This window comes from Typopeltis vanoorti, chromosome 16 (genome assembly GCF_054136105.1).
Source record: "Typopeltis vanoorti isolate ZY-2024b chromosome 16, IOZ_Tvanoo_1.0, whole genome shotgun sequence".
NCBI lineage: Eukaryota > Metazoa > Arthropoda > Arachnida > Uropygi > Thelyphonidae > Typopeltis > Typopeltis vanoorti.
In genome coordinates, this window is record NC_143564.1 from 97,838,498 (window position 1) to 97,854,801 (window position 16,304).

General features: G+C 36.4%; 1 protein-coding gene across 2 annotated transcripts in view; it reads left to right on the top strand.

The window, feature by feature from the left end:
• LOC150098209 (uncharacterized) overlaps positions 1–16,304 on the top strand; it is a 271,336-nt gene that overhangs the window by 189,002 nt on the left and 66,030 nt on the right. For both annotated transcript variants that reach the window (XM_090406181.1, XM_090406182.1), the window contains exon 14: positions 15,284–15,383. In XM_090406181.1, the coding sequence (XP_090262307.1) occupies positions 15,284–15,383 (100 nt within the window). The remainder of the gene's footprint in view (positions 1–15,283; positions 15,384–16,304) is intronic.

Below are 16,304 nucleotides of genomic sequence, written 5' to 3' on the forward strand. Positions count from 1 at the left end.
AAAAACCAGGACTACATCAACTTCATGGAATAGTCTCGCCATGCCATAGACCCTTGCTAAAGAGTGCTTTGGAATCAACCCAAGCTTCTGCGCTTCTTTTTTTGAAATTTATCAAGTACATTAAAATCATCAGATTAGGTCAGGGTGGACTATATATGGATAATAATAGGACAGTTAAGGTGTTCATTACTGGACTAGAAGAGGAAAAAATATGGTAGATCTGGATCGAGTTGGGAAGCTAGATGGTGATCCAATATATTAGGACCGTAGAATTTAGCAGTAGGCAAGAAAAAGCAAGATTAACTGAAGTTTCTGAAGAAGACCAGGCTGTTGAGTTGATGAAGTTCCTTGAAACTCTATGATACCATCCATATTTCAAATATTCTAATGTATGTCTTTCAAATTTTGGGCCATATCATGATTAACTGTTCATAGTTTGTTTTGAATGATTTTATAACTATATTGAATTATAATAATTAACCATTGTTTCTTTGGAATTACAGTGATTAATTATTGTAATTAATCAGTGTAAAGGTAAAATCCAACTGACCTCATAGGTATAACTGAGATTACAAGTGCTGTGTAACATCAGTTTTGAATGTTAACCAGTCTCTCTCTATGAAAGAGTTGCTAATAGAAGCAAAAAAGAAGATTGAAAGAAGAACAGCCACAGGTGCAAATGAGTCAATGAGAAGATTGTGTAGAAAGAATGATATGCAATTTTATAGATATATGGAATAAATTTGATGGACAAATGGCTGATGGACTGCATTTGAATGATAATAGCACCAGAAGATGAATCTATAACTAAGATAGACACTACACTTCTAATCGGGAAGTGTAGTTCAGTGAGAGGTAGGAAGTGCAAAATCAGGGAAACTAGAAGTATTGTGAGGGATGCAATCACATATGGGTTCACACCTCTGAGACAAATGAGTGTGTATACAGAAATTATTCTGCAATGCTGAATGCAGCTTCACAGGTTTCAAATCTGAATGGACTGGTAATGACATTACACAAGGGTAAATGTGGGTTTAAAGGGGTGTTAAAATGTATGCACATAAATGTTGGAGGTATCAGAAATAAAGGAGAGGAGTATTTAGCATTGGTTGGCTCAATTTGGCCAAAAATGGTATAGTTACAGAGATAGAATGTAATGGTTTTTTGGAAGGTTAGAGGAAATAGGATAGGTTGTGGACTGCTGATGGTAGCTGAAGAACTTCGATCAACAAACTCAAAAATTTGTTGGGGAGTTTATTTTGCACTTGGTTAGACTATAATAAATTTAGTTTAATCCTTTATCCAAGTGTAAGCAAACAAAGTTTGCACCTGAAAATATCTTCAGGACTGAGGTAAGGTGGTGCAACACCAGGCAACTCTGAGCAAAAGTGGACTAAGCTCTCATCACTCCTTGTCTTAGTATCTCCCATAATGCAAAGCACATCTCCTTGTGGATATGTATACTGCTATGCATTAAGGGAAGGGCCACTACCCAGACCGGTTTCGACCTTTATTGAGGTGTATTTAAGTAAAGACCTCTCTAAAAATTAGACGATCCCGAAAGATCGCCCAACTCAGCTTTGTTCCACTCAGTGACAGGCTCACCCCGTCACCAAGAAGAACTTCTCAGCATTGACTCTACCCAGTGTCAGGCTCACCCCTCACCAGACAGAGCCATAATCTAAGCCGTGGCTCTACTCAGAGACAGGCAAAAACCTACCCCATGCAGAGCCTCTCATATATCCAGCAAGGGAGGCAGACCCAAATGTGGAGTCTCATTAGTGGGAGGCAGACCCAAACGTGGAGATACTGAAGCAGAAGCAATAGGAGAGGTCATATTTACCTATAAGTTGCCAACAGGTGTACCACCTTATTATTGAATTACTCTGGATTTAGAGAAAGATGTTGGGAGTTTATTTTGCACTTGGTTAGACTATAATAAATTTAGTTTAATCCTTTATCTAAGTGTAAGCAAACAAAGTTTGCGCCTGAAAATATCTTCAGGACTGAGGTAAGGTAGTGCAACACCAGGCAACTTCGAGCAAAGGTGGACTAAGCTCTCATCACTCCTTGTCTCAGTATCTCCCATAATGCAAAACACATCTCCTTGCGGACATGTATACTGCTATGCATTAAGGGAAGGGCCACTACCCAGACCGGTTTCGACCTTTATTGAGGTCTCGTCAGTGGGAGGCAGAAGCAATAGGAGAGGTCATATTTACTAAGGGAAGGGCAACTTGTATAGGTAAATATGACCTCTCCTATTGCTTCTGCCTCCCACTGACGAGACCTCAATAAAGGTCGAAACCGGTCTGGGTAGTATATGCATAGCAGTATACATGTCTGCAAGGAGATGTGCTTTGCATTATGGGAGATACTGAGACAAGGAGTGATGAGAGCTTGGTCCACCTTTGCTCGGAGTTGCTTGGTGTTGCACCACCTTACCTCAGTCCTGAAGATATTTTCAGGCACAAACTTTGCTTGCTTACATTTAATTTAAAGGATTAAACTAAATTTATTATAGTCTAACCAAGTGCAAAATAAACTCCCAACATCTTTCTCTAAATCCAGAGTAATTCAATAATAAGGTGGTAAACCTGTTGGCAACTTGTATAGGTAAACTATACAAGTTGCCACTGACGAGACTTCAATAAAGGTTGAAATCGGTCTGGGTAGTGGCCCTTCCCTTAATGCATAGCACTATACATGTCTGCAAGGAGATGTGCTTTGCATTATGGGAGATACTGAGACAAGGCGTGGTGAGAGCTTGGTTCACCTTTCGGAGTTTCCTGGTGTTGCACCACCTTACCTCAGTCCTGAGGATAATTTCAGGCGCAAACTTTGTTTGCTTACACTTGGATAAAGGATTAAACTAAATTTATTACAATCAAAAATTAAAGAAGATTTTAGATATGGAAGAGATGATTTATTTGAGGCTCTCTGGTATGAGATAGAGGCCAATAGGACAAAATATATTTATGACTGCTACTATAGACTAGGGATTCACAAGAGGATGTGGATTGCATATATCAGCATATTGGTACAATGAGTGCAGGCCAAGCAATTGTTATGGGAGACTTGAATTATGGGGACATAGACTGGAGGGAGGAAAGGGGGCATGGCAAGATGGAAGTAGAATTTTTGTAGTTGCTAAGGGATAATGACCCAAAACAGCATGTCCTGCATCAGAAGAAGAAGAATTCATTACTAAGCTAGTGCAAGTCTCCAGGATTTGCTAACTAAATTGAATAACAGCCATAAGAAATTTGCATAGAAATTAGCAATAAAAAGACACAAACATTGAAAAATTCAGCTGCATTGTTAATGGAGATCCTATAGAACAAGTAAAATATTTCAGATATTTAGTTACAGTTTTTAGTGAGGATGGCAAATTAAATTTGGAAATAGAGAATATAATAAGCAAAGCTGGTATGGTTGGGAGCCATTTGAATAAATCTATATGGAATAAGAGAGAAATTAACAAAAACATTAAACTAGCATTATACAAGAACAGTGTTTGAACCAGTTTTAAGTTATCAATCGGAGGGCTGGATTAGAAATAAACCATTGATCAAAGATTAGAGACCACAGATGATGATTCTTAGAAAAATTAGGGGGCTGAACAGATGGAATCAATTGCAGAATCATATTAAAAATGAAGACATTAGGAAGGAACTTGACATTGTTTGCATTCAAGAATGCATGAACATGGCTAATCTAAGGTGGTATGGTCACTTAAATAGAATGGGAAACAAAACAGCAAAACAATTTTTTTGTTGCCAAGATGGCAGGGAAAAGATCCAGAGGAAGATCTAGGTCTAGGTGGATTGATTCACTCAGAATCAATCCGGCAGACTTCGAAGCTTCGAGGTTTTTCCTTTTGTTCCATATCAGGAACAGTATCCAACAAAATTTCCTTAGCATAGTCAATGTGATTGAAAACTAGCTCAAATTCTTTTGCAGTTAGCATCTTAGTCGTAACATTTTTTCTTGTTTGCAATCCTTATCTTCTTCATATGCATGCTGTTCTTTTAGTTGAAGGAGATTATTCTCGCTTAACTATTCTGAATGAGAATCGAGCAAGTTTCTCGCTTTTTCTTATTTAGTTCATTAAAACCAAGTTCTTTTCTAGTTGTGCTGATTTCTTCAATAATGTTAGATCTTGGATTTTGGGTACAATAAACTAACATAGGCTTGAGTTTAAAGTTGCATTCTGCATTGCCTCCTAATAAAAGCATAAGACGATCTTTAGATACTTTGTATCCTGGTTGAGATGCTTCAGTTTTAGCTTGGAAAGTTTTTGTTGGCATATACTTTCAAAAGAGACCAATTTCGTCTACGTTGAATCACTCTCCTGAATTATCCTTTGCAATTCTTCAGGAAACTTTGCCACAGAATCTTTATCAGCTCTAGCAGATTCCCCAATTATTTGTACGTTATGCAGTCCAGTTCAATTTTTAAAATGGTCAAACCATCCTAAACTAGTTGTAAAGCTTTCACATTCCTTTTGAAATTTGGTCTCTTTTGATGAGGCAAAAATATTGAGAGCTTTTGCCTGAATATTCCCTTTACTAAGAGGTATTCTTTTTGGTCGTAATCCTCAATCTGGAATGATAGAAGACGCTCCATCTCAATCATTAAATGGCTTCTATTTCAGTGATCTGCATGCTTAAAGGAGCAATAGCAACTTTTCCTTATTCTTTGTATTCTTTGCTCTTATTTAATATAGTCCAAACTGTAGACTCGCTGTGTCCTAGGTATCGCACAATCATTGTATTACTAGCGCCACTTTCATATCTCTTAATGACTTCCAGCTTTTCCACTCGCTGCAGATTGGCAATAAAAAATTTCGCGTAACGTAAAAAATCACATTAACTGATTAATCACTCGCTTAAAGTAGGAAATATTATCATTTCACTCAATTGCATTAACTGATTATCGCACATACCGAATTTGTGTTAAGCAAGGTTTTCCTGTTGTACCACTTTCACGCCAGATCAAGTGGCGTCTAGAATCAGAGGAAAGACTAAAATGATTCTCATATGTAACGAGTACATTAGCCCATTTTTATGGAGCAACACTACTGAAAATGTGCTCTGCGATTCACTGTGGATAATGGGATGGAGACTACAGGCCTTCAGGTATATAGCTCCACTTGTCGCAGTTTATCGAGATATCTGCATATCTGCATACCAGTACCAATACTCGCACTCAAAGACAGAGGAATTACAAAATGTTCATAATATAACATAAATGTTAAAATTTTTTACAATTTCAATAAACATTATTACTGGGAGAAGACTTATATTTTCCAGTTTTAATTTTATTTTTTCCTTATTTAATAATTGACTGCCGGCACATGCAAATAGCTCCATGGATGCAAAAGTGCCCACAACCATAGGGTTGAGAACTGTTGATCCAAGTTTGCAACTTTATTTCTTCATGAAAAGAGCTTCCATTAAACACAATGCTCTTATTGCAGACTTTTGCTTTTTATCCTGTTAAGTGCTACCTCGTAACCTGTTTGTGCGCAATTCAAAAATCTGAGTGTGTACCTTTCTTTCTACTGAAAATTGTCAGTTATACAAATTGCGACAAGGTGATTTGTCTGAATTTGTAGTTGTAATCTTCAGAAAAATGGTGTTCGTCCTTAAGTTTTGGATACCAGTGTATATTACATGTGCTAACTATTATTCATTTCATAATACTCTGTTTTCTGTATATTAAGGAACAAAGAAAAAAAATTAAGATAACTGGGAGGGTAAGAAAAAAAACACAAGAATCAGGTACATTATATAAAAAAGTGAGGCTGAATCTGGTTATATCAAATGAGTGGTGTTGTCAGTGGTATATGCAAATTAATGGTTAACAAATCCATAAAAGTGGGTGTTTTGGAGTAGTTTTCCATTTTGGGTCTGGAGTGAGAACAATATATTTTGTGATAGCAAAATTTTTGGATATGGTTGCAAGACATCATTTAATTGATGATTTCAGGTGGCAAGCCATCGTAAGACTAGAGGTTGACTAATGTCAGCCGGAGGTAGCCAGATGGTTTCTTGTCAGTCGTTTTGGAGTTCACAGAGTGTGAAACCAATTCCAACAATCACAAACTACATGCCAAAGAAACATGAGATACAGTGAAGGAAAGCCACCAGCTACAACCATACGACCTGTTTTGGCAACAGATAGTTGTTGCCAAAACAGGAGAGCTGTCCCAAATTAGCTACAGTCTGTTGACTACAGCAACATTGATATCTACTTCCACCGTGCAGAGAAGGCTTCATAAAAGTGGTCCGTATGCTATTCTTCCAGTAGGATGCATGCCCATTCCCCCACACCAGAGGAGAAAATGTTTGGAATGAACTAAGTTCCATGTCAACTGGACCTGAGATCATTGCAGGTTGGTATTGTTTGTTTTCCAAAGCAATATTAGGTGTGCTCTGTTCTGAAGAGAACCAGAAACATTATCATCAGTCTAACATCTGTGAAAGAGACACTTATAGTGGAGGTTGTGTGATGGTCTGAGGAGGCATCTCATTGGTTTTGATGCAATGACCTGTATGTACTTCCTTCCTAGCAGAACTATGAATGCTAGAACTTATAGAGATGAGGTCCTGGATCCATATGTTTATCCATACGTGGGTGCTATATGGGAGACATTTAACCTACAAGATGATAATTCTTATCCTCATCAGGGGAAGCTAGTGGACCAGTAGTTTCAATAAGAGACTATAGTACTTACAGACTGACCAGCCAGATCTCATGACATTAATTCTATTTAGCATGTCTAGGATGTTCTAGGTAGATGTGTTGCTGCTCTCAACTCCCCCCCCCCAAACCTTAAGGAACTTAGAAGAGCTTTGTAGGAGCAATGGTTGTTATTACCAACTGATCTCCTGGATGCAATTATAAAAATATGAAATGTGAGTGATGTATTGCAGTGAGAGGTGACCACATTCCTTATTGAGGCACTTTGACAACCTGATTTTGACCATTGTCTTCATGTACTTATCTGTTAATGAATTACAGTTACTGAATTTTACTGAATTTAGTTGCAATTTTCATGGGTGTTTCTGTCACATCTCATGTCATACTGCTTTTCTTTGAATTGCATAAAATTTCATCATACAGTTTTTGAGTTATCATGATTTTTTCTTTCTTCCTTAATTTATGGAAACTAGTGTACATTAACAATTTTTGCTGTAGAATATTATTATTAAGGTATTCCTCATTTACCACATACTACCAGCACCAGATGTCTTACTTGTTCATGAATTCATTGACACTACTTGCATATACCATACAGCAATTAATGTCAATCCATTCCAATCATGCACCACTCTGTGAGAGAAAAATCTCCCTCATCTCTCATCTTCTTAGTGGCATTTATTTGCAGCTTCCAAGGATGCCCTCTCATCCTTTCTCCAACCTCCATAAAATGAAAAATTTCATCAACTGAAATCCTGTATGATCCTTTCAGAAGCTTGAAAGTCTCAATCATATCACTCCTGTTTGCTAGTATCTGCAGTCTATAAATTCTTAGTCTATCTTCATAATCAGTATTCCACAATCCTGATATCATTTTTAACACTCTCTTTTGCACTCGTATCAGAATCACCAAGAAAATGAAGAGACCAGACTTGCACACAACAGTCCAAGAGGTGTTATCAAGGGCTTGTAAAGAGACAAAATGACATCCTTATCTTTACATGTCACAGTTAGTTTCAGCATTGTAATTATTCTCCAAGTTGTATTTGCAGTCTTTGCTATATGGCCTTTGAACTTCTACTTTCTATCTACTAAAATGCCAAGAATGCATTAAACTGATCACTAGTCTGATCAGTTTCTTTTAGCATACCGTATTTGTGGGACCATAAGATGCACCTTTTTATGTAGAGAAATTGACTTAGAATCAGGGTGCATCTTATGGTCCGAAGGTAGGTGATACCGGGTAAGTCTTGGATTCCCGTGTTTTCGATGTGAGCCAAACACATCTTGCTGCATATGTGGGAATCCCAAATTTACATACGAAAACTTTACTGGCGTCAATAGTAGTTAGTGGGTGAGTGTATGCGGTTTTGAACAGTTCATTTGGATTATTTTTATAATCGTTGAATTTTTTATTGTCATAAAACTATAAACATGAGTATAAAACAAAAAAGACTTTTATATAATGTGAGTTATAAATTGATTGTAATAAATTATGCAAAACAACATGGAAACAAAGCAGCAGAAAGACAATGAAATTTAAGGTTTGTGAATATTTTTATATATTAATATATTTTTTCTAAAAATTGTCTCATAAATTTGGGGCGTGTCTTATCGTCCTAAAAATATGGTAATCCCACCAGTATAATATAAAATTGGATATCTAATCATACCAAAATCATACCATACTTTACATTTACAAACATTGAAAGGAATAAGAAAAGTCTCATTGACTATGTTATTGTTGATAGTGATGTTTTCTCCCTGGTGCAGGACACCAGAGTGTACAGAGAATTTGAAATTGGAAGTGATCACTATTTAGTCCTGAGCAGGATAAAATTGAATTTCATATTGAAAAGAATAACATGTAAGAAAGTTTTAAAGTGAATAAAAGTTGAGCAGCTCTCAGATGTGAACTGTAGACTAAAATACACAAAGATTATTGAAGAAAAAATGAAAGAGTTTGAGAGCGAGAACCAAACGTTTTAGATTCAGTGGCAAGACCTGAAGAAAACACTGATTGATTCAGGCAGAGAGACATGTGATGAGGTTGTCTGCAAGGATAGAAAAATCAGAACTTCATGGCAGACACAGAAAGTTAAAGAGGCAGTGAAGGAAAAGAAGAAGGCATATCAAAAGTTCCTGTCAAATAAGTCAGCTTGTGCTCTTAGAGAATACAGAGACAAATGCAAGAATGCTAAACACTGTGTAAAACTAGCTAAACAAAAGTCATGGGAGGACTTTGGCAAGAATATAGAAAATAAATATCAAGAAGGTGGCAAAATATTCTGGAGGTTGTTGAAGAAGCTTAGGAATGGAGGAAAGAGTGCTGTAAAAGGAGTTAGAGATGATAAAGGTGACATGAAAATGGGAGAAAAAGATATCCTTGAGGTATGGTGTAATTACTTTGAAAAACTGCTAAATGAAACAAGCAGTGATGACAGCACAGTGGTAAAAAACACTGACCAGGCATGCAGTCAGGTATACATATCCATACTTGAAGTAGAAAAAGCCATCAAAGGCTTGAAATGTGGAAAGGCAGCAGGAGTAGATGATATTCGACCAGAAATGCTCAAGTATGGAGGTATAAAAGTCTTGCAGTGGCTGCATTGCATATTTCAGAAAGCCTGGAAAGAGGGATGAATTCCTGATGATTGGAGTAGAGCTCTCATAGTACCCATATATAAAAAGGGAAATAAAACTGAATGTGAGAATTACAGAGGTATTTCTCTACTGAGTGTTCCTGGCAAGATCTATGTAAGTATACTTGAAAAATGGTTCAGAAGAATTGTGGAAGAAAATCTTGGTGAAGAACAAGCTGTATTCAGGCAAAAGTAGAGGCTGTCAGGATCAGATCTTCACTTTACGACAAACAGTCGAGAAAGCATGGGAATATAACAGGGATCTGTATTTAACTTTTGTCGATTTGGAAAAGGCATATGACAAGGTGCCAAGAGAGAAGCTATTCAATACGCTACAGTTATATGGTGTCTATAACTTTTGGCCGAAGTTGCACTATCCAATGCAAAAAAAACTCCTCCCTCTTGTTCCTGATACTGCTGCATCCCTTTAGTGTCCCACTCACCTTTACTTCCTGAATTGACTACCCTATTCAATATTTTTGCTTGAGAGACTAGATTCCACACTTGGCTCTTCCACAATGGCTGTTAGTTTTGCTAATACATTCTTGAATGCTAATAGTGTCAAGTTCCTTCCTAATGTGTTCATTTTTAATATGATTCTACCATTGATGCCATCTATTCAGCCCTTAATTTTTCTAAGAACCATCATCTATGATCTCTAATCTTTGATTAAGGACTTTATTTCTAATCCAGCTCTCCAATCAATAGCTTAAAACTGGTTGAAACACTGTCTTGTACACTGCTAGTTTAATGTTTTGGCTAATTTCTCTCTTATTCCATATAGATTTATCCAAATAACTCCCAACCATACCAACTTTGCTTATTCTGTTTATTTCCAAATTTAATTTGCCATCCTAAAAACTGTGCCTAAATAGCTGACATATTTTACTTGTTCTATAGGTCCATTCAGAATGCAAGTGAAGTTTTATATGTTCCTGGATCTTTTTATAGTTTAGGTCTTTTTATTGCTGATTTTCATGCCAAATTTGTTACAGCTGTTATTCAGTTAATTAGAAAATCCTGGAGTCTTTCACTGGATGTGTCAAGGAGTACATCATCTGCATAAAGCAAAGAGGTAAGTTTGATATCTCCAATTCTAATTCATGTTGAATGCAACTTTCTTTCACAATGTGATCCATACAGATGATGAATAAGAGTGGAGATAACGGGCATCCTTGTCTTACACCTGATTTTACATCAAACCATCTTCCTGTATTTCCTTCAGTTCTAAACTCCAATTCTGACTGACATCTTAATTATAGACTATGTATTGCTCTGTATAATGTTCCATTTGTTCCATACAATTGAAGTGTTTTGAAAAGCTTTTCTCTGGGCACCTTGTCATATGCTTTTTCCAGATCTATAAAACTTAAGTATAGATCCTTGTCATACTCCCATGATTTCTCAACTATTTGTTGTAAAGTGAAAATCTGATCCTGACAACATTTTGTAGAAAGTTTTTTACCTTGGCTTTATTATACGTTAATGATACCAAGAAATTATATACTTGGTTTTAATCCTTTTCCTAGGAAAAGGATTAAAGCAAAACAATGTTTTCCGTGTGAAATATATTCACGTCTGAGCTACTTCCACTGATGAGACCTCAGTAAAGGTAGAAACCAGTCTGGGTAGTGGCCCTTCCCATTATGCATAGCACTATACACGTCTGAAAGGAGGGGGGGGTTGCATTATGGGATACATACTAAGGCAAGTGATATGAAGTCATTAGCCTCTATATACGAGTAGCTCAGATGAATGTATTTCACGTGCAAAATATTGTTTTGCTTCCTCGGGAAAAGGATTAAAACCAAGTTTCTCCCAGTTTCTCTTCCATAATTTTTCTCAACCTCTTTTTCAAGTATGTTTTCATAAATTTTACTTGGAACATTTAGTAGTGGAAATTCCTCTGTAATTCTCATATTAAACTTTATTCCCTTTTTTATAGAAGTGTACTATGAAAGCTCTACTCTAATCATCTGGATATGACCTTCTGAATTATGCAGTATAGCAATTGCAAAACTTTTATACCTCCATTTTTGAGCATTTCTGGTCAAATATTATCTAATCCAGCTGCCTTTCCACATTTCACATTTTGACAACTTTTTCTGCCTTAAGTATTGATTTGTCTCCTGTTTGTATTTCTCTTGAAATTTTTCTACTATAGTTCTTTTACTGCTTGTTCTTTCAGTTTTTCCATTTTTAACAGTTTTTCAAAGTAATTAGTCCAGACATTTAGGATATCCTTATCTTCAGACAGCACAGTGATAAAAAACATTGACCAGGCATGCAGTCAGGAATACATATCCATACTTGAAGTAGAAAAAGCCATCAAAGGCTTGAAATGTGGAAAGGCAGCAGGAGTAGATGATATTCGACCAGAAATGCTGAAGTATGGTGGTATAAAAGTCTTACAGTGGCTGCACTGCATAGTTCAGAAAGCCTGGACAGAGGGACGAATTCCCGATGATTGGAGTAGAGCTTCCGATGTGGTATTAAACCTCATAGTACCCATATATAAAAAGGGAAATAAAACTGCATGTGAGAATTACAGAGGTATTTCCCTACTGAGTGTTCCTGGCAAGATCTATGCAAGTATACTTGAGAAACGGTTGAGAAGAATTGTGGAAGAAAAGCTTGGTGAAGAACAAGCTGGATTCAGGCCAAATAGAGGTTGTCAGGATCAGATCTTCACTTTACGACAAATAGTCAAGAAAACATGGGAATATAACAAAGATCTGTATTTAAGTTTTGTTGGTTTGAAAAAGGCATATGACAAGGTGCCAAGAGAGAAGCTATTCAATACGCTGCAGTTATATGGTGTCAATGGGGCATTATATCAAGCAATACTTAGTCTTTATTTGAGTTGTAAGTCAGCAGTTAGAATTGAAGGAAGTACAGGAAGATGGTTTAACGTTAAATCTGGTGTGAGACAAGGATGTACATTATCCCCTCTGTTATTCATTATCTATATGGATCACATTATGAAGGAAAGTGGTATTAAACATTATATCAAAATTGGAGATGTTAATGTCAGCTCTTTGCTTTATGTGGATGATGTTATACTGCTAAATAAATCCGCTACAAGTCTGCAAGATTCTCTGACTAAATTGAATAGCTGTTGTAATAGATATGGTATGATGGTCAGCAATAAAAAGACAAAGACAATGAAAATGGGCAAAATCATTGAAAATGTCAATTGTGTTGTGAATGGAGAACCTGTGGAACAAGTAAAACACTTCAGCTACTTAAGCATGATTTTTACTGAAAATGGTAAATTAAATATAGAAATAGACAATAGAATCAGCAAAGCTGGTATGGTGGGAAGTCAATTGAATAAATTCATATAGAATAAGAAAGAAATTATTTGGACACTAAATTAGCTGTATACAAGACAGTGTTCAAACCAGTTTTAACTTATGGATCTGAGAGCTGGGTCAGAAGTAAAACACTTGACCAAAGACTAGAGACCGCAGATATGAGAGTCCTGAGAAAGATTAGAGGCATGAACAGATGGCATCAATGGCAATATTATATTAAAAATGAGGATATTAGGAAAGAACTTGACATTGTCAGCATCCAGGAATGCGTTAGCAGAGCTAATCTCAGGTGGTATGGTAACTTAAATAGAATGGGAGAGGAAAGATTAGCAAAACAAGTGGTCTCTGCCAGGTTGGCAGGAAAACGACCCAGAGGCAGACCAAGATATACAGGGTGTTCGGGATAAATTTGACAGTTTCGTAAGGAAAAAGAAAATCTTCTTTGTATCTATTAAATTTAATGAATTGACAAAAAAACATTACAGGCAGAGTTAATTACAATACTATCAACAAGATTTACTCAAAATAACCACCATTAGCATCGATCACAGCTTCAATTCTGCTTCGGAACCTCGAACAAGCTGATGCTACAGTCTCCCTGGGAAGGGCCGCAAAAACTGTTTGAATTTTATCCATTAACTGGGCTTTTGTATTACTGGAAGTGCGATTGGTGTCTTTTTCAACTGCGCCCCATACAAAATAATCCATGGGGTTAAGGTCTGGGGAGTTTGGAGGCGAAACATTTGGACTGGTGAAGTCGTAGAAATTTTCAGACAACCATTTTTGACTTTTCCCAGAGGTGTGGCAAGGGGCCGAATCCTGCTGCCATACATACGGCCTACCATTGGCTACCCTTGTTATCCAGGGCTTGACTACAGTTAGCAACTCCACGAACAAAGCCCGAATTCCAATGCCAGGGTTCTTCAACACCTGTTCCTGCAGATTTGCGAGGAATTCTGCTGTACGAACGCAATCAATTCGTCTGCTAGGGATCTTTCTTCTTGCTACATCCTCGTAGTCACCATTGCAAGTCTCTAGTTCATGCCTGATTGTTTTTACTGTATTCAGGGAGCATTGGGCAGCAGTCGTAATATCCTTATTTTGATGGCGGGCACGAATCATCATGATACAAGTTATTCTCTTCCATGATTCAGGTGGGTTCCAGCTATCCATCCTTTCTGACATCTTGTATATGAATGAAGAAGGGTCCAAACTTTTAAATGAAGAGAAGTGTGTGTTAATACATGTAACTTACGGAAAAATATAATTAATTATAAATATGTCAAATTTATCCCGAACACCCTGTAGGTGGATTGATACGGTACAAAGTGCCTTAGACGATAGAAATATAAGATCTGATAATGTTGGAGTCTTGACAAGTAACAGACTGATTTGGAGGAAAATTGTAGATAGGAAGTTAGTAATGATGTAATTTTTTCATGTAGTACTGTCATATCCTGTACACCCCTTGAGGGTACATGGCAGGAATTTGATGATGATGATGATGATTATCTTCAGTTTTCATGTTACCATTATCATCTTCATTGTTTCCTTTTATGGTACTATTTAGTTCATTTCTAAGCTTTTTCCGTAACCTCCAGAACATTTTTCCACCTTTCTGATATTTGCCTTCTATATTCTTTACAAACTCTGCCCATGACACTTGTTTAGCCATTTTCACACATAGCTTTGATCTCATATTTTTCTCTATATTCTTTTAGAACATCTACCAACTTATTTGCTAGGAATTTTTGGTATGCTTTCTTCTTTACCAGGACTGCTTCTTTAATTTCCTGTGTTCACCGTGGTGTTCCTATATAGGGTTGCTAAAGGGTCAGAGCCAAATAACTGGAACGAAACTTCCACAATGTCTTGAAGGAATGTGGAGACCTACTGGGGCTTATGATCTAATATCCAGTCCTCACCTTCATGTGGTGTGTGCCCCATTAGTAGGTATCCATTGGATATTGAATGACTGAGAATGGGCTGGAAGTTTGGGACTTAGCCAACCAAATAATCGCTACTGTCTTAAACCACAAATAATATGATGGTGATGTGATAATAGTTCAGAGAGCAGACAGAGAGAAATCCCATCACTTAATGTGTTTATGCAACTATCTTATAACCACAGTTGGCTGGAATTGTTTTTAGGTATAGAAAGCAAATGTAATAAATAAAACTATGACAATTTTAGAAACAAAAATTTTTATAGGTTAGGCAACTTTATAAAGTCAAAAAAGGAGCGGCAAAATCTGTTGACACCACTAAGACACTCCTTATCATGTAACTTGTGTCATTTGTCTGGCGGTCATTACTAGACATGATATCTTGCTTTGCAAAAAATTGATGTTTCACACTATCTTATTATCATGCTTTTACCCAAGTATGAGGCCCTCATAATCCTTTGTGATTTAGTAAGAAAGAATTAATTCATTTGGTTTGCTTTCAATATAATTAATTGTAATTTTAAAAAAGTAGATATTTATTTACTGAAATAAATAAGGCTGGATTTAATACAGCTTTGAAATAATGCTGGATTTAATATCCCCTTGATTTATATAGCAGATATTTATTTTTAAAATAGAGATTTTATTTATAATTCTGATATTTCCTTAGTGAATCATAATCACCAGCCAGCTTGGAACATTGAAAAGATGCGCTCTTATTTTTGTGTGATAAAAAATCTTCAACCAAAATTGAAAAAAAATACCAACAGGTATGAAGTTTTCTAATTTATATCGATGGCAGTTTAACATGCAAACTAATCATATGACAGTAACGAAAGTTTTCTAAATAAAAATTATTAGTAGTAGTACTAGTATTAATAGTATTAAGTCTATCTAGAATGGTAGGGGAGCTTCAAGAATTACCAATTCAAAGTTTGTTCTTGGCTAACATGTATAACTTCACCAAACTTGTCAGTGCAAGTTTATGATTTTTCTTAATGGAAAACACGAGTACCCAAAGGAAAAGAAATCCATCCCACAACTTATCCAAAGATGTATAATTTACTGCTGGAGGGGGGAAGGGCAGCATGTGAGCCATATAATGTGTAATTATCACTGGGACCAAACTAATGTACTTAACCTAATGTTTACTATCCCACATATAGGCTTTCATATATTTATTCTCATATTATCCTCCATTTTATCACTTTTTTTCTATATATATATATGCCAGCCTGGTTAGCCGAGTAGTTAGCGTATTCGCTCTCCAGCCAAGAGGCTGTGGGTTCGAATCCCGCATATGCATGGATGTTTGTGACACTCTCCCAATATGGACTGGGTCACCATGGGAGTAGTAGACCCAAAACCTCCCCCAATGGGAGAGGCCTTCACCCTGCAGTGGGTAGAATTATGGGCTGTTAATTTATTTAATTTTATATACACACATATATTTAAATTTTTCTCTCTTGTCCATGTTTATGGAATCTATGAATATGGACTAATTTTCTTTTGACATTGTACTTTTTGGAAATTAACAATGCTGCGCAAGAGAACAAATATGCAATCAGTAATTATATTAGACTCAGTATTTTATTATCCATTTTTTCTGACATCATCAGCAGCTAACAATCCCTATACACTGTTACTGATATTGCAAACACAAGATGAATATAATGAATTATTGCCCTAAC